Source organism: Ovis canadensis, chromosome 9 (assembly GCF_042477335.2).
Source record: "Ovis canadensis isolate MfBH-ARS-UI-01 breed Bighorn chromosome 9, ARS-UI_OviCan_v2, whole genome shotgun sequence".
NCBI lineage: Eukaryota > Metazoa > Chordata > Mammalia > Artiodactyla > Bovidae > Ovis > Ovis canadensis.
Window position 1 is genome coordinate 15,271,459 of NC_091253.1, and position 20,926 is coordinate 15,292,384.

A 20,926-nucleotide genomic window follows, 5' to 3' on the forward strand; every position below is an offset into this window, starting at 1 on the left:
TGCGACCCGTGGACTGTAGCCCACCAAGCTCCTCCGTCCATGGGATTCTCCAGGCAAGAATACTGGAGTGGGTTGCTATTTCCTTCTCCATGTTGGTACTATATTTGATTCCAAATTATAATGTTTCAAAAGAAACACTTGGTGTATATATATATATATACACACACATATATATATATATACACACACATATGTATATGTATATTTGTATTTATGTATGTATATATATATATATTCTAATAACCTGAAATGGTCTATATTTACAATTAGAGTATCAATTAAATTAATCAGCTAGCTTCTTGACTGATGTTTCTTTAGATAATTCTGATTATCTGTTCTTCACTGAAGTCTGTGTTATTGGCCTCACTGCTTCTCTGGGAACTAAAAATTCGCTGCAAATGTTCAGATCTGAAAAATTCATTCAGTCACACATTGGAATAGAGAGCAAATTTCAATCTTTAAGCTAAAATAGCATTTTCTATTATAAAAAATTAAGCCTAGAATCATTAATTTATTAATAATCTTTTTCTGCTTTGGACAGTAACCAACATTCTGCTGTTTTAACTTGTATTAACTTTATTTGTATTTCTCTAGTAGTGGCCTTTGAACAAGGAAACAACAACAAAAAAAACTGTTTGACTCAGTTTTCCCAGTAAAACAGATGCAACTTCTATGACATTTTTAGAAACAGGGATTTTAAAATTAATATGTATACTGAAATGGATAATTTCTATATTCATAAAGATAATGTCATTTCTCCTACACCTATGTTCTGCCTTACAAAGAGTTACATGAATCAAATTACATATAAAACAATCAAATGAGGAAAACAATACTGACTGACTTTAATAAATCCTTAGCATTATGCTTATTCTGATAATCTCATCTCTTTTTCTTTTTTTTTTTTTCATCTCTTTTTCTGATCTCAGTGTCATGAATGGTGGTATCATGAGTGCTTGCTCGACAGAAGTTCAGGGTCCTTTGCAAACAAGCTGTCCTGCTTGGCTTCTTCATCTCACCCATCATAACAAGAGTCACCAATAGTGAGTGAGTGCTTGCTTGCTATTTGCTAGATACTCTAGTGAATGCTTTATACACATTTTTTTTTATATATTCTATCATGAAGTAAGAGTTACTACCCCCATTTTACAGGTAAGAAGACTGAGCTGTAGAAAGATGAAATAACATGTCCAAAGACACACAGAGCTAAGAAACTGCAGAGCTAAGCATGATTAGCTGATTTTCTGAGCATGATTTTCTCTTTACTTCCAAGCTTTATCTTAACCACTAACCCACTCCACCCTCAATTTTAGCAAGTAATTATACAACTTTACACCACTAGTGGCAGAAGTGAGTTTCTATATCCAGTACCCAGAATGAATTATTCTAACATGATTAACCTAGGCAGAAATAACTGAAGTAGCTGTTGCTCCAATTTAACCACTTCAAACTATCGATTAATAGTGTGAAAGTTTCAAATTTAAATGGCATAGGAAGCTCAGTGTCTATGCAAGCTCAAGTCTGCCTATTTCAAGTTGCCTTAGAGACTTATCTGAAATGAAAGAGGTCTCCAGATGGGAAGTGATTTCCGCTCAGAAAGGAATCGCCAATTATGTGTTTATTACATCATTGTAGTTCTAATGTTCGATGTAAATGATATCTAACTTCATACTGAAAGCCATTAAACCTAATCTTTTAATAGGGGGAAAATGCCCAGCCTATCTTGTCTCTTAAATTCTTACATGGATTATAAACACACGAACGATTTAAAATTCCCACCAGCCAGTGATAAAATACAATGACCATTAAGGATACCATAGATTATTAAAGAAATGAGAACATCTGGGGTAAGCTTTGAATGGGGATACAGTTAAACAGAAAGAGGAAAGCTATAAACTTTTTATAAGAAAAGATTCAAAGGGAAATTTAAAAACATTACTATTTCATTCAAGGTTTTACAAATTTATGAGTTAATGATATAACTTTAAAAAGATGCTACCAACCTGCTTATAAAATGTTATTGTCATTAGATATGGTGATATTATAATAACAGTAAAATTAAAGGAGATATTTTGCATTATTTTATAAGTGGTTAAAATGTACAAGTGAAAATTATGAGTAACTTTCTAGCAGGTTATAGTGAAAACATCATAAAAATGAATGTATGATAAAACTAGTGTTTTCTAATTATTTCGAGTGAAGAATTTTTCTGATATATACAATGAACAAATAAAATGCCATATTTTTGCCCTAGTAAGGTTTGCTTGTCCTTATTCTGTCATGTCCCATACTGTAATTAGGTTCAATCTATCCTCCTGTCCTTTGTGACTAAAACTAGGAGGGCTTTGAAACTCTCACCCAAGAACAATTATTTCAAGTCTAGCCTTAATATTTAATCTTCTTACCTTACAAACAGGCAATACACACAAACAAATCTAGATTTTCTTAACAGACTCTTTAATTAATTTCAGATTTTGCTGATACCTCTTAAGAATAGCCCATTGGAAGCTCGAATGGCATAGTCCACCATACACACCAGTTTCTCAAGAACAAAGTCCAAGGCCCAGTCAAATGCAGTCGGTGATCTGGGACTGGTGTATGGGACATGCTGTAAACACCCTTCAAAATCCACCAATTGCAGCTTACCCGGCTCTGTGTTTGAGCTTTTTATCTAGGATCCCATCTCTTGAAACAAGTTTATTAAATACCAAAATGCCAATCACCATGTTGACCTGTCAGACAGAAACAAAGGTTGAAGGGAATCAGGTCCCTGATTTTTCTTGAGAACCCACTTTTATCCATTCACAACCGTGGCAGAATTCTATACTCACAATGGTAGTGACAGGAAGCCCTTCTCAAGTATTTTATAAGTGCATACAGGAAAACAGGGCAATTTACCAGTAGTGTTAGTGTCCATCTCTTAAAGGATTCCCGTGAGTTGGCTAGGTGGGTTACTTTAATGTTCTGAAGTATTTTCAGCCCATTTACTGTCCATGTTTCAGCCCATTTACTGTCCATGTTTTGCAGTTAATACTGAGGAAATTAATATTGCACGGCCTAACTTTTAAATTGCCATATTATGCCAATCTAGCATTCTTTTCTCTGAATCATCCCTGAATAACACAAATGGACTAATGAGCTTTACACTATGTCTGGGTATCAGAAGATTATGTCTTGCAAAGTGCAGCCAGGGTGAGTCCTGCCAGGCAAAGGTGCTAAGGTTTGTCATTGCCTAGAACTGGGAGAACAGAATGCCTCAGTTCTTCATGCTGTGCAACTGTTTTCTCCCATGAGACTGGGGGCATTTTAATGCACCTTGGTTTTCTGGACAAAGGGGAAAGGCTATTCAATTCACCAGCATCCTTTCAGATGGACACTTACACTAATTTTTATAATGTGCTCTATTGAACCAGTCTCAGCATCTCTAAGACTCTTCTATCCATTTAAAAGGTCTCTTGCATAACACAGCTGAGATGAAATCACACATATTCATCTTTCTCAAGTCAAACTGTAAAATGCTGTAGAGAGAGCTGTGGTCTAGTTGTAGCGGCTTTATTATAAGTGCGCTGGGTTCTCTAGCCTACTAGCACTTCCTGATAAAGGAATCCAGTACAATGCTGAAACCAAGATAATCGAGGAAAAATATTTTCTCCTTTTTGCCTTCCTGTCCCTTACCCTCCACGGTCAAAAGAATCTTGGTGTGACACCCACTGCAAATGGTGAAGCCTGTACATTGCAACTAGCAGCTTGTGAAAAAGATGTTTTAAATGAAGCAGGAACTTCTACTTCTCCAATATACTTTGAGCAGATGGAATATAAAGCTAGAGTCTGCTTAATTACTGGTGTAAAGAAGATCCAAAGAAACTGTTAGGTAAAGACTTAGAAGGGGTCACTCTTCATAGCTCCCTAACAAGATAAAATTCGATCAAGCGAAAGACTGACTCATCTTTGTATATCTATATTTGAACTAAAAAACCCTGTATTCTGTGGATTCTATTAATCTACAATTTAAACATGAGAGAATTCATCACCACTCCAAAGACCTTTTGTCTTTCAATTACACACATACTCATTGTTTCTTCACTTTAGGGTTATGTGTATATTAATCTAGAAGCCTAGGGAAGTAATTCAGTCGATTAAATAAAAATTCAATGCAGTGGCTAGAAGTATGTCTGAGAGTTTTAGTTTTCCTATGCTCTTCTAACACTCATGCCTAGATTGTTCTTGTAAATCACCAAGTTTCTGCTCCCTTTTATAATTTAGAGGAGGAAGAACAAACTTTAAAGAAAGAAAACCACATAGAGCTATTAAGAAAGATATCTCCAGCTTCCAACTTATTGAATGATTCAAGAATCGAAAAGGTAACTTTTCAATTAGAAATCTGATTGTACAGTGAAACGCATCTTTGTATTTAATTCAGATTGTTTCTTTCTTCTCTGACATTTTTCAAAGATTTATTAGATAAAAAAGATCTGTAATCAATAAATTCAGAGACACAGAGGAAAGGCAAGTTTGTGGAAAATTTTCATGTTCCTATAAATAAACACGCAAAGGAATTATTTGGTGATTCAAAAAAGAAAAATTTGTAAAACTTCATGCATAAATATGGTAGGGGTTCTCAACTAGAGGGGGATGACTTGTACCCTCAGTGAACACTGCAAAATCTCTGGAGACATTTTCTGATTATTACAACTTGAAGGGTGCCATTGCTATTTAGCAGGTAGATGCCAGTGGTTCTGATAAATACACAGGACAGCCCCACAACAAAGAAATGTCCAGTTCAAAACATCTGCAGCAGTGAGGAGGAGAAACGTTGACACATGAACATACACTTGCTTGTTGATATTTGGTGTCAGCCCCAGACACCAAATTAAGAGATCTGAATAATTATGTAGATCATATTATGAAAGTATAAAGGTGTAATCGTGTAAAGGTGAAATAATAATATATGAGGAAATTCTATATGTTAACAAGGAAGAATTTACTGAAACTTACTCACACTTCTTCACAAATGTGAAATTCCTGAAAGAGAAATCCCATACTCTCATGCTTAGTATTCGTCAGGCTTCAAAATAAGAATATTTTAGTGTAATAAAGCACTGGATAGATGTCAACATTAAAATTTAAGTAACAATTCATCAAACTTTAAAATGTCTGCACAATCAATACGAAAGTGTCGCTCTAATGGAAGCAAAGTAGACTTCCTTTGTTAAGAAAAACAATTAAGCTGATTTTGGTGTTTACCAGGACAACAGCAGCTGCAGGTCCCACAAAGGCGTAGAGTAGACCTCCTTCAAGAGAGAGCCAGCAACTGGAAAGAACATCAGATAAAAACTAACACCAATTAGTGACATGTATTAGATCACTAACGTGTGACACAAATAGTTTGGACTATGTGCTTAGTCTTGGAATTCTGGCATATTTCAAAGGTTCATAGTTTTTTAAAAAATACATGGAAGACATGAAAAAAAGCTAAAATTAGCATACTTCGGAAGTAACATATACCACATACCTCTCACAGGAAAGAAACTCTGATTATAAGGCTTTACTGTCAGGCAGTTAAAACATTTTAGACAAATTACTGTTGCAGTGAGATTTTTACAGTGACTTTCAGTACAAATGTAACTATTAAGTTATGCAAAATGCTGCTTTATATCCAGTATGGAATTTTTCAAGTATACTCTGAAGCAGGAACAGTGTGTTTTTAGAGACTTACACATGGCATTTACCTGTTCTTCCTTGAGGCCATTGAGATAGTGGAAGATATTGGTTTAAAAGCCATCATTGTAGGGAACAGATAATCTACATTTTGCATGGTTTTTTTTTTCTTTCTTCCAATTTGACTTTTTCCCAGACTGCTAAAAAATCACTAAAGATAAGCTTTTGAATGAAAATAAGTGTAGCTGTGTTTGTTTCAATTACTAGATTCCCCAAGAAGTGCAGGTTTTCATGGACAAAGACAGTAACCATTTAGGTACAAATGCTCATTCTGTCACAGCAAAGGACTGTCAAGAGGTCTTCCGGATCAGAGCCATGTCTATCACTTCATGCACCTCTCCTTGACCTCTGACCCTTTCATATTAGCTCTCAGTCCCCTGAATCAGCATGCTGCCTCCAAAATGAACAGCAATCAACAATCAACAATACCTGGGGCTTCCTTGATGGCTCAGTGGTAAAGAGTCCACCTGCCAACGCAGGAGACCCAGGTTTGATCCCTGACCCAGGAAGATCGCACAGGCCACAGTGCCACTAAGTCTGTGCGCCACCACTGTTAAGCCTGTCCTCAAGAGCCCGGGCGCTGCAACTACTGACCCCACGTGCTGAAACTACTGAAGCCATTGCTCCCTAGAGCCCATGTTACGAAACAAGAGAAGCTCCCCCAGTGAAAAGCACCACAGCTCGAGATGAGCTCCTGCTCACCGCCACCAGGGAAAAGCCCGTGCAGCAACAAAGACCCATCACAGCCAAAATAAATAAACAAACTTATTAAAAAGAATGCTTAACAATACTGTTCTCTCCTCTTCTAAGAACTTTTTTATATTGGCTGTGGTGGTGGTAACATGATTCATGCATTTGATAACTCACAGAATTATATACATTTAATAGTGGATGCTACCATGTAAGTCAGTGTGTGTGTATGTGTGTGTGTGTGTGTGTTTTCCAAGTCTGCATCTAGTTATTGCTCCTTGGTCATAACAGCAAATTAATAAAATTCTACTTTCCCACTTTGAGATCAACAATTTAATGTCTATTTTTAAAACAAAACACCTAGAGGAAAAGCCCTTAGGTATGATAGAACACTTCAGTTTGGCGTCTCCAAGACTGCCACTAAACTTCTGCAGTTTTGTGTAAATTCATCTTCAAATTGGTACTCTCCTGCTTGTACTGCATTCATTTTCAATCATACACTCCTTGAGAGCTGGAACTGTGCCATCTATAATCCTACTTCTTTCCATATCCCCACCACAGTGGCTTTCAAAAGGAGTCATGCTGTTTTGAAAAATAATAGATTAAAGATAACAGTGGTATAGGAAGACAGCTCTACAGCATAAACTATCAGTTCCATCCTGTAGGTTATATGAGAAAAGTGCTCGGATGATGTGAGTTCTTGCAATTCTTTGGAAGTTTCCTTGGGATGGCAGGTCCAGTGGTGTCTCTTGGCACACTTTCGACTTAGATGAACCCACCAAGGGCCTAATTAGCCCCAAATCCTATCTCAAACCCGAGGATAATTAAATAGGACATCTCCTTTTAAGACTTAAACTTCTAACAAGATGCCATCCTTCTCCCCATTTCTCAGCTGTCTCCTCTACTTTAAAGAGCAGATGAAGCAAAATATGAGACTGCACTGCTTTACATTTGACATATTACATATAAACTTGACAAATTCTCCCACAGAATATTCTCAGTATTACAGGTCTGATCAGGGTAGGCTGGTACCACATCCCCCTTTTACTCCCTTCTAATTTATTCTGTAGCCTGGGCATTCTATAATGTGATCTACTGATCCCCTGGCCTTTGAATTTGAATACATATCTCCCTAATACAGTAACAAAACTTGAAGTAACATGATAAAATATGGTTGCTGCCAGTATATATTATCATCTGTGAAATCAGAAGCTCAGATCACAGTCCTATTTTAAAATGTAAACGTGTCAAGATTTATCCAGGTCTTTAAAAATGCATCTGAGATGGAACATGCAAAGTAAATATAGAAATATTTTACAAATTATGATTCTACTTAATCATTAATACTGGAATGACCTATATGGGAATATAATATAAAAAGAGTGCAAATGTGTGTGTATATATATATATATATATACATATATATATATATAACTGATTCACTTGTTATACAGCAGAAACTAACAGAACGTTGTAAATCAACTATATTCCAACAAAAATTAATTTCAAAGAAAGAAAGAAATTAAGACTCTGGTGTTACAAAGAAATGGGAAATTGAAATAATTCTGAACAGCCCTGCAGCATTTAATGCCGAACTTTTGTGCATTTAAGGCACCTTACATCATTCCTCGTAATGTGACTTCAACCACTGTTAATGACTCAGTGACAGAGTACAAGCCATCAGCAGTGCCAGCCAAGACTAATGAAGCATATTTGACAGTTTACTTAATTATAAATAAGATTTATCACCGTGGACGGACTTACTAGTGATCAGTGCCATATCCTTTTGTCCTGGTGAAGCCTACGGATGTGGCCACCACTAACGCTGGTAAACCTGCAAGAAAAGCATTGTCACATTTCACATTTGGCTACCGCCACTGTGCACACAGGCTCAAGCAAAGCCAGGAAAGACCTGGGACTCCAAAACTGGAGGAACTACCTATGGATGGATCACTTTATAAAGCAATAGAAATTTTTTTCCAAGTACAAAAATATGAGCATGATAGCTGGGTTTTTAAGTCAGTGCATTTCTCTGATGTTGCTAGGTTACCACTGCATTTGACATGGGTTTAAAAGAAACTCATAACAGAGATTTAGTATATCTTTTTAAGTTATTTTTTCCCCAGGGGTTTACATTCCTATAAAGGAATTTATAGTTATAAAATCAGAAAGGCAAAAAAAAAAAAAAAGAAAACAATGGATGTTCTGGGGTGATGGAATATCATGGAAGTGGAATGTACAGTTGACCTCTTATTGATCCACATCAAGCTGTACTTGTAATAAGACAGAAAAAATATATCTCATCATTTAACTCTTTATGATTTACTTATACTAACAAGAATGTAGGAACAAGGTTAAGGGCCCTGAGGAATGGGCTTCCTACCCATCCTCTTTTCACAATCCTGATTGAAGGTCAGAGATTTATACCAATTTTTCCTCATGAACCTCTAGGTAGGTAATACTCCATGCCTTAGTCCCTCTTGGCGTTCAAGTGCCAGCATCCCTGCAGCAACTCTGACCTGACATCTTTTACTTTATGCTTCTATGAATCATGCTTACCTTGCTCAAGTTCAACAGAAACTCCCTGTGTTTGGTGAGTGGGATTCAGTCTGACCTAAGCTGCTAACTTTTTTTTTTTAAGTTCTAGAAGACCATGCTTTTTTTTCAGGAAGCCCATGCTTGTTTTTTTCCGACTGAAAAGTTCATCTTCTGATCATCGACCTGTGTCCCCTCCACTCATCATTTTCCCTCCTATCATTTTTCCTTATTCTGGCTATTTTCTTCTGGAAATTGTCAAATGATACCACACCCCTTCACGAGGTTTAAATGATGGGAACCCCAAGGGACACAACATTTTTTTAAAACAAATACTGGTCTGTGTGTGTGTGTATATATAATATATACATATACACATAATATATAAAGTATATGTGTGTGTATGTATATTTATACATGTGTATATATACACAGGTGCATGCATGTGCGCCCACACACATATGTAAAATATCTCCTCCCTTTTTCTTTTCTTCCTTCTGTCCTTCTCCTTTTCGATATAGTTGACTTTTTTGATTGACTAGACCAAGTCTGTCAGAAAAAAATCCTCTTCTGGGTCCTAAGCTGAAAAGCTAACAGTCTTCATTCCATATAATTCAGATTAATTTTTTTCTAAATGATGATGTTGCACTTTGCCATCATGAAACTCATATGCCACTATTCTGCCCACTCTCAGACTTCCTCACAGTCTAGAACCATTGGTTTAGCTTTTACACTACCCAGAATAGTTTAATATTAGCTGTAAACCTGGAGACCCTATAAAGCGGTACACCCTTCTCCTCAAGATCACCTTTGGTGATGATGTTAAATAATTTAGCTAAGGTTCCTGTAAATTGCTATTCTTCATACTTCAAGGGAAGTCTTCATTTCTCTACATACTGTAGTTCTTGGATCTAGTCAAACCCTGATTCAATACCATTCCAGCTTAGGGTGGTCTTTATCATGAAATTCAGACAAAAATTGTAACACAGTGTTAGAGTATTGCATTCTCCAGTCTCTTCTTAATGGCTTTCCCGCTTGCCTGTGCAGACATAGTAGCCCCTGGCTGAAATCTGATGGATAACCTTGGTGCTCTTGGTCTCGTGTTTTTCTAGAATGAATTATTCTGACATGGTAATAAGTCCACTTATTTGTGATTCTTCAGGCTACCTCTAGCATTCATTTGTTATATCTTTGGTCCAAATTTCCTCATATTTTTTAGTGCAAGTCTTTTGAAACTCAAAGACAAACGTGAAAAAATCCTGAGCTTTTCCTAAAACTAGTTCTTTAATTAATTAATTCTAATTAAACTAAATGAATTCATTAATTCCAGTGAAACTTCAGAACTGGCCCTCTGAAATGTATAGATCCTCCAGATTCCCATTTCATATGGCACTGTGCAAGGAACGTGTTCTAATGAAAAATTAATTCATCTTCATCCTGTCAGCAATTTTTGTGTTTCCTTTGAGAACTCCATGGACTAGCCATGTGGTTTCATTCATGGTCTAGATGGCTTTCTCTTGTGTCGTGAATAGCTCTCTTGAAATGGACTCTTCAAGGCTTTCTTGCTGGCAGTACAAGGTTAGTGTATAAGACAAGAACATCATGTTTTGAGCACTGAACTTCTTAAGACATTTTGCATTTTCAGAACCTATAGTAGAGAATACTTTTGATTTCTTGCTTGTAGATACCTTAGATCTCATTTACTACCATGTGGGCACTATTGATTACCAACTGACCAGCTACGTGGCCATCCAGTATTCACTCTTTTTAAAGTTCCACAACCTCAAAGAATGTTCCAATATGACTAATATCCTATATTTCCACTTTGACATACTGAATTAGACACAAAGAAAAACAGCCTGGGGATAATCACAGTTTCCAACTTCATTCATTACAGCAGTGTTCAAAGTCATTTTAACAAGAGTACAAAAGGGAATAGCAATATGCTTACCCCATCCAAGGCACAAAAAGCGTTTCCTTATAAGCCGTGTTCTAATTTTTCCGGTTACAGCCATATATGATTGCCACGCTTCCGTCAAAACCCAACAGAATGAAGCCAGGAAGAAAAAGTGCAGAAATGCTGTGGTGGTCGTACAGATGCTCTGTGGAAACAGAAAAGACTCAGCTCAACACGGTGGGGGATCATGTGTCTTTCAGGGGGTTGTTAATCTCCAACTCATTGCTTTTACTTCAAATATCTACTTCTTTGTGACAGAATAATTGTTTACAGAAATTAGAAACCCTGGAGTCTTTAAGCTGTACAGTATCTTACAGAATAAAAGTTCTAATGTCATTTGTGTATTCAATTTTTTATGAGAAGAAGCTTGAATGTAAATTTAAACTCAAGGGAGATTAAAATTACTACTTTCCTTGATGTTTTTTTTCTTGAGTCATAATTATGGGAATGGTCCTTTCTTTGGTGTAATATAAGTTACAGACATCTTGCATAATTCTTTTGGCTACACTGTTCATCCCTCCTTTTAAACCAAAAATGCTTTACTGTTTTATCTGCTGATGTTCAGATTATATCACCACAATTTCTCAAAAGAAAAAAAAAATTGCTTTTATACAATGTGATATTCAAAGTATAAGAGCAAAGTACAAAATGAGGTTTGGCTAATAGCCTAGAACAAAAATAACATATGTATTTTAAAGTACTCAGTACATTGTGTGTGTGTGCACAGTTGTCACTCATGTCCGACTCTTTGCATCGCCATGGACTGTAGCCCACCAGGCTCCTCTGTCCATGAAATTTTCCAGGCAAGAATACTGGACTGGGTTGCCATTCCCTTCTCTAGGGGATCTTCCCAACCCAGGGATCAAACCTCTGTCTCTTTGCGTCTCCTGCCTTGAAAGGTAGCTTCTACCATTGCACCACGGGGGAAGAGACTTACTTAACACATTGCTCTGTGTTATTATACATTGCTCTGTGTTATTATATTATAAGGTGTGTCATAATCAAATCATTTTGAAAAACTAGTCACTGGCCATGATTTCATAGATATGTTTCTTTCTGTACTTAATCAATTAAATGTGTCACCATTAGTTACTTATGACTCATCTGCAAAGATGAGCAGCTTCATTTGGCTAAAGGCTGCTACTTGCTTCATTACTGGTATAATTTCTTTGTGTAAATCTTGTTAAAATGTAAGTCTTTGTAAACTTTCCTTTGTCAGTTTCAGTCTTGATTATTTCTAAAAATTGAAAAAAGGAAAACACAGAGCTACAAAGAAGATCACTAAAATCTCATAACAAAGAGTTAAAAGTATTAATACAATCCCACCCTTCTCCCTCCACTCTGATCCACTGTCTTTAATACCTTAGCCAAAATTATTCATGTTTTTAATTCTTTCAAAATTCACCAGATGTTCAGTCCTTCTTATCCTACAGAAAGACCTTGATCATGTTTATCTCATCAGGTTGTTCTAATGAGGAGGGATAATATACAGATGCTGAGTAGGACTATAGTAGGCACTCAGCAAGTGCTTAACCAATGATGACCATAGTCATCATTATTTTAAGTTGAACAAAAAAAGGGTGTTATCAGTTTTCAGCATGGGGTTCCTTATCACATGTGGTACTAAATATATTTGGTGCTTAAGCTTATTCTTATAAAACTAATAATTTTCCGTCTGAGAAAGTCATGGATTTCCAGCATCCTCTTCCTCATCAGTTTACTCCTGTTTCAGCCAGAATGTAGGCGATTTACCCAACTCTGATTCCTTCTGTACTTGAGACACTGAGACTTTTTCCAAGTTGAAGTTTAAACGTCTGCAGGCTGCTTACTTTGCTCATTCCTGATCTGCAGTCTCTTGCAGATTTGAACTTCAAAGATAACTTTTTCATTCAATTTCTGGACTAGTCACACGTTCTAATTTACCTGTCATTTCTTTCCATCCTTTTGGATCACCTCAGTAGCTTGTGTTTATTGATTTATAAACTGTCAATACAGGGTTATCTAAAACAATGTAAAATCCTGAATCATTTAAATGCTAAGTTTTCACTTTCCTGCATTGGAGAAGGAAATGGCAACCCACTCCAGTGTTCTTGCCTGGAGAATCCCAGGGACGGGGGAGCCTGGTGGGCTACCGTCTATGGGGTCACACAGAGTCGGACAAGACTGAAGCAACTTAGCAGCAGCAGCAGCAGCAGATGCATGGAAATTTTGTAAGAAATAATAAAATGCTCAAGATCTCAATACAGAGACTTTTAATTTGCTCTCTCTATATTATGTTTATTACTTTGGGATTTCCTTTAATTCTGATACAAATTGACATACTACTAATAAAAATAATTTGGGGCTATTGACATTCATATTTTAATAATTCATGTCTCTCTTTACAAAGATATGGCCACAACATGTAGGGGAAATAAATAGTAACTAGAGAAGTAAGACCCTATGGGTGACTGCGTTCTTCTATGGTCAGGTGAATATTCATAAATGACTAGAAAGTGCTCCAAGTATGGAGTTAAGCTGTCTCAACCTCAGCAAAGTGTATATGTGAACTGAGAGGTCTAAAGTCAAGGGTGCAGCAAAAACCTATGATGCTGGGAGAGAGAAGGAGCTACATTCTGCTTTATTATCATATGACGGGTCAGTATAAAGTCAGATACCACACTTCATGAAACACACATTGATCTTTCTACTGGTATAGCGAGGGAGGAGGGAGGGGGGTTCAGGATGGGGAACACGCGTATACCTGTGGTGGATTCATGTTGATATATGGCAAAACCAATAAAATATTGTAAAGTAATTCACCTCCAATTAAAATAAATGAATTTATATTAAAAAAATAAAGTGAACAAAAATATAAACAAAGTACAACTTTTATAAACAGCAATCTTCAAGTAAAGTCTGTTATTTGTACATTTGTTACATCAGTTTCCACAAAGTGGCTATTCTAAGTTGGGTGCTCAGGATTTTTTAATTTCTTCTCTGGTAGAACCTAAGTCCCACCTCGGTAACCCACAGAGATCAACCATCCTTTGGATCCTGCAGATTTTTCCACTTATAAAGTCAAACTTTGATGTTCCTTTTCTGCAGATGGCAAGTGTTGACATCTTGCCATCTGCTCACCTCTTCCCACCCAGAGACACTAAGGTGACCTTTGCTCTCACACTGTCTTCTCATCCAGCCTGCGTGTCTGCTCTCAGCTCCACCGCAGCTGGGAGTTCACAGCTCACCACTCTGAACACAAGACCCACTAGCTCCTCCAGCTCTTCAGTCAACTTTTCGACTCTTCGCCAAACCTCAGTGTGGTCCTGCTCTACAAATGACGAGTGTTGCTGACAAATATTAGAAAGCTTGGAAAGGTACTTAAATTGGCAAACTGATGGTGGTTTATACCTACAGACTTCACATACACTCTTCATCCCAAATCCTTAGGAATGATAGAAAATGTTTCATAAAATAACTGGAAAGGAAATTATGTAAACAGTAGTAGACTAACTACTACAAGGAGTGCCTGAAAAACAGAAAGCCAATGAAGGCAGGATGAATACCAGGGTTAAAGCCACCCATTAGGAGCAGAGATTAAGACATGAAAAGTAGGAGATTTAAGATATATGCAGTATATAAAGTATTTCCAGAGGGGAGAAAAAGGGAATTCTGGAAAAATGGAGCATTTAAAGAAATCTTATGGGGAAATTTCTCAATAACATTAAAAATTCTTTAGCTGCAAGATAGCTAACACACATACACATACACCCACCCTAAGATATATTGCAATGAAATTTGTGAACATTAAGAATAAAGAGAAAATCTTAAAAGCTGTCAGAATCCAAAGGAAGATCACTTACAAAAGGATAAGAATCAAAATGACATCAGACTCCTTGTGAGCAACCCAGGATACAAGAAGACAACAGTCTATCTTCAATACTTTAAGGGAAAATAACTTTGTTGAATTCAACACATAGCAAAACTATTATTCAAGAAGAGGTAGAAATAAAGATATTTTTAGAATGATAAGGAACTTTGAAGTTTATTACCTTAAGATTCTCTCTGAAAGAATTGCTAGGCAACATAAACCAATAATAATAAGAAATCCAGAAGTGCAGAATGAGACAAAAGCTAGTCTCATGAATATCCATATTAAAATATATTCAATCTAAACAAATGCTTATTAAACAATAAAAATATATTGATAACATAGCCACTTGGTTATAAAACTCACTTTATATCCAAAAAGAAACTCAGTCTTATTTTATTTGCAGGAATATTTCAGATACTGATTAACTCTAGATTAGAAAAGGATGTTTGAACATCTATGTTAATAATGTTAAGGTTACCACAAAATGCAGGAACAAATAATATATTTGCAAAATAGTAGAAAAATAGAACTAAGAAAAATTTACCAGTTCAATTAAAGGTAAGCAAAAGGACAACTAGTAAATATAATAAACAGAAAAATCAAATGATTTTTGTAATTTCCAATTACAGAAATCACAATAAATAGGAGTGCTTTAAATTCACTAGTTAAAAGTTAAGAATTTTTATCCTGGATAAAAAAATCCAGTAATGAATTTATAAGAGACCTCAAATGCAATGACATAGGAAGACTGAGAATAAAGAGATGAAAGAGCTATATTAAGCAAATGCTAATATGCAAAAATCAGATGTCACGATGTTAATATTGAAAAGAGCATTAAAAGAGATGAAGGACTTTTCATACTGACAAAAGGAGCAAGCCATAAAGAAGTTTCCAAAGTAACATGTATCTATGAAACTCATAAAAATTTTCCAAAGTCAGTTCAGTTCAGTCGCTCAGTCGTGTCCGACTCTTTGCGACCCCATGAATCGGGGCACGCCAGGCCTCCCTGTCCATCACCAACTCCCGGAGTTCACTCAGACTCACATCCATCGAGTCAGTGATGCCATCCAGCCATCTCATCCTCTGTCGTCCCCTTACAAAATATATGAAACAAATATACAGATATACTGAGAAAACTGCAAGGATAAATGTCAAACTAAGTTTAAAATGAAATATAACCTATAGCTCTCAGAAAGTCATGGAAAAAGTGGAGAAAAATAGTAATATGGAATACTATGACAATCATAAAAGTGATTAATCTTTTAAAAATATTATAGATAAGAAGCAGAGCATGTGCAATTCTCTAAAATGCAAATAGAACATTTTCAGAAGTTAACTAGTCCTAGGACAGAAAGGAGAATAAGATAAACTTCAGAAGGTTGATAACACAGAACATTTTCATAAACTATAGTACAATGAATTTAGAAATCAACATTAAAATTCTGTACATCTTGGTGGGGGAACTTTTAATAACTAATTATTTAAAGAGAAATTAATATCCAAATTACAAACTATTTAGAACTGAAAAACAAAAGAAAAATTTGTGCAGTTTTGGTATGACAGTACTCAGGGTTGTAAAAGCTTTAGATAGAAAACAATACAAAATGAAAATAAATAGGCCACTTAAAGAAATCAGAAGGAATTTAACACAGGCAAAAGCAGAAATTACAAATGAAAAATCTTAAAGACAGTAAAATTGATCCATAAAATCTAAGCTGATTTGAGAGGCTGACAAAGCAGCTAAATCTTTGGCTATTGTGATTTTTTTTTGAGGGTAGAGGAGAATGAAAAATAAGTGACACTGGGAATATAAAAAGTTTTTTAAATTATCGTAAAAGAACAGCAGGCACTGTATATATAAAATTGAAAACCTACGTAAGATGGACATTCTTCAAGGAAAACATAAATGATCTAAATAAGACTGAGAGATGAAATATTAATCTTACATAAAATGGAAAGTTAATAAAATATAATAAAAGAAATCTTCAAAAATGATAAAAATTGCAGAAAATTTTACAGGCAAATTCTAACAAATGTATATATAAGCCCCATTTTATAAAATATTACCAGGTCAAAAAAATAAGAAAAAGATTAGATGTACCTGACTCATTTGACAAGGCTAGTATAACAATGACACCAAAATGAACAAGAAAAATATAAGCTTTGATACTTTTACTTATCTACATAAATGCGAAGATATTAAGTAAAGATAAAATCTATAGATACAGAAAAAAGATAATAAATCACTATCAAGTAAAAGTGTGTTTACTAAACCAGGATGATTTCAATATTAAAAATGTCCTCAATATAATTTATTATATTAACAGACTAATGAAGACAAGTGATCATATCAATAAATGTGAAAGAATTTGATAAAATTCCAGTTATCACTCAAAATATCTTCATCATCTATTATGAATAAAGGAAAACATTCATACTTCATAACTATTATCTCTCCAAAACTATGATGAAAATTGTACTTAACAGTGAAATATCAGAAGCATTCCCATCACAAATAAAAGCAGTATGGCCAACATCATCTCAACTATTCTAAGTTGTTATATGAGGTCCTCACTAAAAGAATACAAGAGAAAGCAATATGAAAGGAAGAAATCATATTGTCATTATTTTATAAATATATCTCCTTACTAGAAAACACAAGAGGATCAATTTTTTTAAACAAATGGAAACAATAAGGAGAATCAAGAATGTGGCTGGAAATAAGATCAGCAAAGTTGTGTTGTACAATGAGATCAATACACAAAACTAACTTCCTAATGCACCAACAATGTCCACTGGAAAATGTAATATAAAATTTATAATGAATCATGAAAGATTCATATCTCTTCTCCTTCCCAAGCTGTGTTGAAATGACCAAGTTTCAAGCCCCAGGAAAAAAGAGACTAGGTTGTAGATAGGAGTGCTGACATTCAGAAGATGCTGAGGGAAGAAGGGTGACTGACTTAGATAGCAGAGAGAGTTACATCCTAAGTGCTTGTAAGGGGTAAACAGCGGGGGTGGAAATTAAAACTGTAATGGAGCCAATTCACTCTGAAGACCTTCTGTGGGTTTAACACTTATACATAACGCTTTACTCCTCCAGAAGCAGAAGGAGGACCTAGTTTTGCATGGGACTGAAAAAGAGCCAGGTTGGCTGAAAAATCTACATACAGAAGAACTGAAACTGTTCCCTTCCTGCTCAGGGCAGCCTAGTGTAGTCACAGTGAGGTTTAGTTTCTGGAAAATTCAGTGGCTGGGTTCTGAATCCAGACACCAGTTTCATTAGGGATACAAGGCAGATACAAATGTCTGCATTAACTATTGGCTCCTCCCTCTAATTCTCCTTCATTTCTACTCTCAAATTGCCAGCAGGTCAGAGGTTAAATTTCTCCCCGAAAGGGGAAAAGTCTTCATACTCTGGCTCATCTTTGATTAACATACTACACGACTTTTCAAAAAAAATCCATCTACCCTAGTAGAGAGCTTCAAGTCACTTTTGAGGACCTTGCTTTTATATATAAATATACAGTCAAGGATAAACAGATAGCTGAGGTTATCTTCCAACATGAGAGGAAGAAAAACAAAGCCAAGTAAAGAAAAAAAAAAAAAGAAAAAGAGGAGTGAGGAGAGATAATAGGGGCAACCAAAAAATAAAAACTTCTAAAACAGATTGAGTTATTCAGAAGCTGATAAAAGATATTGCACCAAAAACCAAAATCGCTAGGGAAAGATTATCAGATGAAACAAAAATTCCTTATTCATATTAACAACTACAAAACACCTCAAATACATTTAAAAAATGTATAGGAGGTTTACATAGAAAATTATAACACTTAATAGAAGAACATTAAACAAGACATTACTAGCATGTGAGATTAGTGCAATTGTGCGGTAGTTTGAGCATTCTTTGGCATTGCCTTTCTTTGGGGTTGGAATGAAAACTGACCTTTTCCAGTCGTGTGGCCACTGCTGAGTTTTCCAAATGTGCTGGCACATTGAGTGCAGCACTTTCACAGCCTCATCTTTCAGGATTTGAAAGAGCTCAACTGGAATTCCATCACCTCCACTAGCTTTGTTTGTAGTAATGGTTTCTAAGGCCCACTTGACTTCACATTCCAGGATGTCTGGCTCTAGGTGAGTGATCATACCATCGTGATTATCTTGGTCGTGAAGATCTTTTTTGTATAGTTATTCTGTGTATTCTTGCCACCTCTTCTTAAGATCTTCTGCTTCTGTTAGGTCCATACCATTTCTGTCCTTTATCGAGCCCATCTTTGCATGAAATGTTCCCTTGGTATCTCTAATTGTCTTGAAGAGATCTCTAGTCTTTCCCATTCTGCTGTTTTCCTCTGTTTCTTTGCATTGATCGCTGAGGAAGCCTTTCTTATCTCTCCTTGCTACTTTTTGGAACTCTGCATTCATATGCTTATATCTTTCCTTTTCTCCTTTGCTTTTCACTTCTCTTCTTTTCACAGCTTTTTCTAAGGCCTCCCCCAGACAGCCATTTTGCTTTTTTGCATTTCTTTTCCATGGGGATGGTCTTGATCCCTGTCTCCTGTACAATGTCATGAACCTCAGTCCATAGTTCATCAGGAACACTATCTATCAGATCTAGTCCGTTAAATATATTTCTCACTTCCACTGTATAATCATAAGGGATTTGATTTAGGTCACAGCTGAATGGTCTAGTAGTTTTCCCTACTTTCTTCAATTTGAGTCTGAATTTGGCAATAAGGAGCTCATGATCTGAGCCACAGTCAGCTCCTGGTCTTGTTTTTGCGAACTGTATAGAGCTTCTCCATCTTTGGCTGCAAAGAATATAATCAATCTGATTTCGGTGTTGACCATCTGGTGATGTCCACGTGTAGAGTCTTCTCTCGTGTTGTTGGAAGAGGGTGTTTGCTATGACCAGTGTGTTCTCTTGGCAAAACTCTACGAGCCTTTGCCCTGCTTCATTCCGTACGTATTCCAAGGCCAAACTTGCCTGTTACTCCAGGTGTTTCTTGACTTCCTACTTTTGCATTCCAGTCCCCTATAATGAAAAGGACATCTTTTTTTGGTGTTAGTTCTAAAAGGACTTGTAGGTCTTCATAGAACCGTTCAACTTCAGCTTCTTCAGTGTTACTGGTTGGGCATAGGCTTGAATTACTGTGATATTGAATGGTTTGCCTTAGAAACGAACAGAGATCAAAGAATCCTCAAACTACTGCACAACTGCATTCATCTCACACACTAGTAAAGTAATGCTCAAAATTCTCCAAGCCAGGCTTCAGCAATACATGAACCATGAATTTCCAGATCTTCAAGTTGGTTTTAGAAAAGGCACAGGAACCAGAGATCAAATTGCCAACATCTGCTGGTCTGCTGGATCATCAAAGAAGCAAGAGAGTTCCAGAAAAATACATCTACTTCTACTTTATTGACTATGCCAAAGCCTTTGACTGTGTGGATCACAATAAATTGTGGAAGATTCTGAAAGAGATGGGAATACAAGACCACCTGACTTGCCTCTTGAGAAACCTATATGCAGGTCAGGAAGCAACAGTTAGAACTGGACATGGAACAACAGACTGGTTCCAAACAGGAAAAGGAATACGTCAAGGCTGTATATTGTTACCTTGCTTATTTAACTTATATGCAGAGTACATCATGAGAAATGCTGGGCTGGAAGAAGCACAAGCTGGAATCAAGATTGCCGGGAGAAATATCAATAACCTCAGATCTGCAGATGACACCACCCTTATGGCAGAAAGTGAAGAGGAACTAAAACGCCTCTTGATGAAAGTGAAAGAAGAGGGTGAAACAGTTGACTAAAAGCTCAACATTCAGAAAACAAAGATCATGGCATCTGGTCCCATCACTTCATGGGAAATAAATGGGGAAACAGTAGAAACAGTGTCAGACTTTATTTTTTGGGGCTCCAAAATCACTGCAGATGGTGATTGGAGCCATGAAATTAAAAGATGCTTACTCCTTGGAAGGAAAGTTTTGACCAACCTAGACAGCATATTAAAAAGCAGAGACTTTACTTTGCCAACAAAGGTCTGTCTAGTCAAGACTATGGTTTTTCCAGTGATCTTGTATGGATGTGAGAGTTGGACTATAAAGAAAGCTGAGTGCTGAAGAACTGATGCTTTTGAACTGTGGTGTTGGAGAAGACTCTTGAGGGTCCC

At 36.2% G+C, this 20,926-nt stretch overlaps 1 protein-coding gene across 1 annotated transcript in view; it reads right to left on the reverse strand.

Moving 5' to 3' along the window:
* Positions 1-20,926, reverse strand: part of ADGRB3 (adhesion G protein-coupled receptor B3) — an 898,087-nt gene that overhangs the window by 56,759 nt on the left and 820,402 nt on the right. The window contains exons 21-24 of the mRNA XM_069599501.1: positions 10,895-11,045; positions 8,173-8,242; positions 5,245-5,311; positions 2,647-2,732 (exon numbers count right to left, since the gene is read on the reverse strand). Coding sequence (XP_069455602.1) covers positions 2,647-2,732; positions 5,245-5,311; positions 8,173-8,242; positions 10,895-11,045 — 374 coding nt within the window. The remainder of the gene's footprint in view (positions 1-2,646; positions 2,733-5,244; positions 5,312-8,172; positions 8,243-10,894; positions 11,046-20,926) is intronic.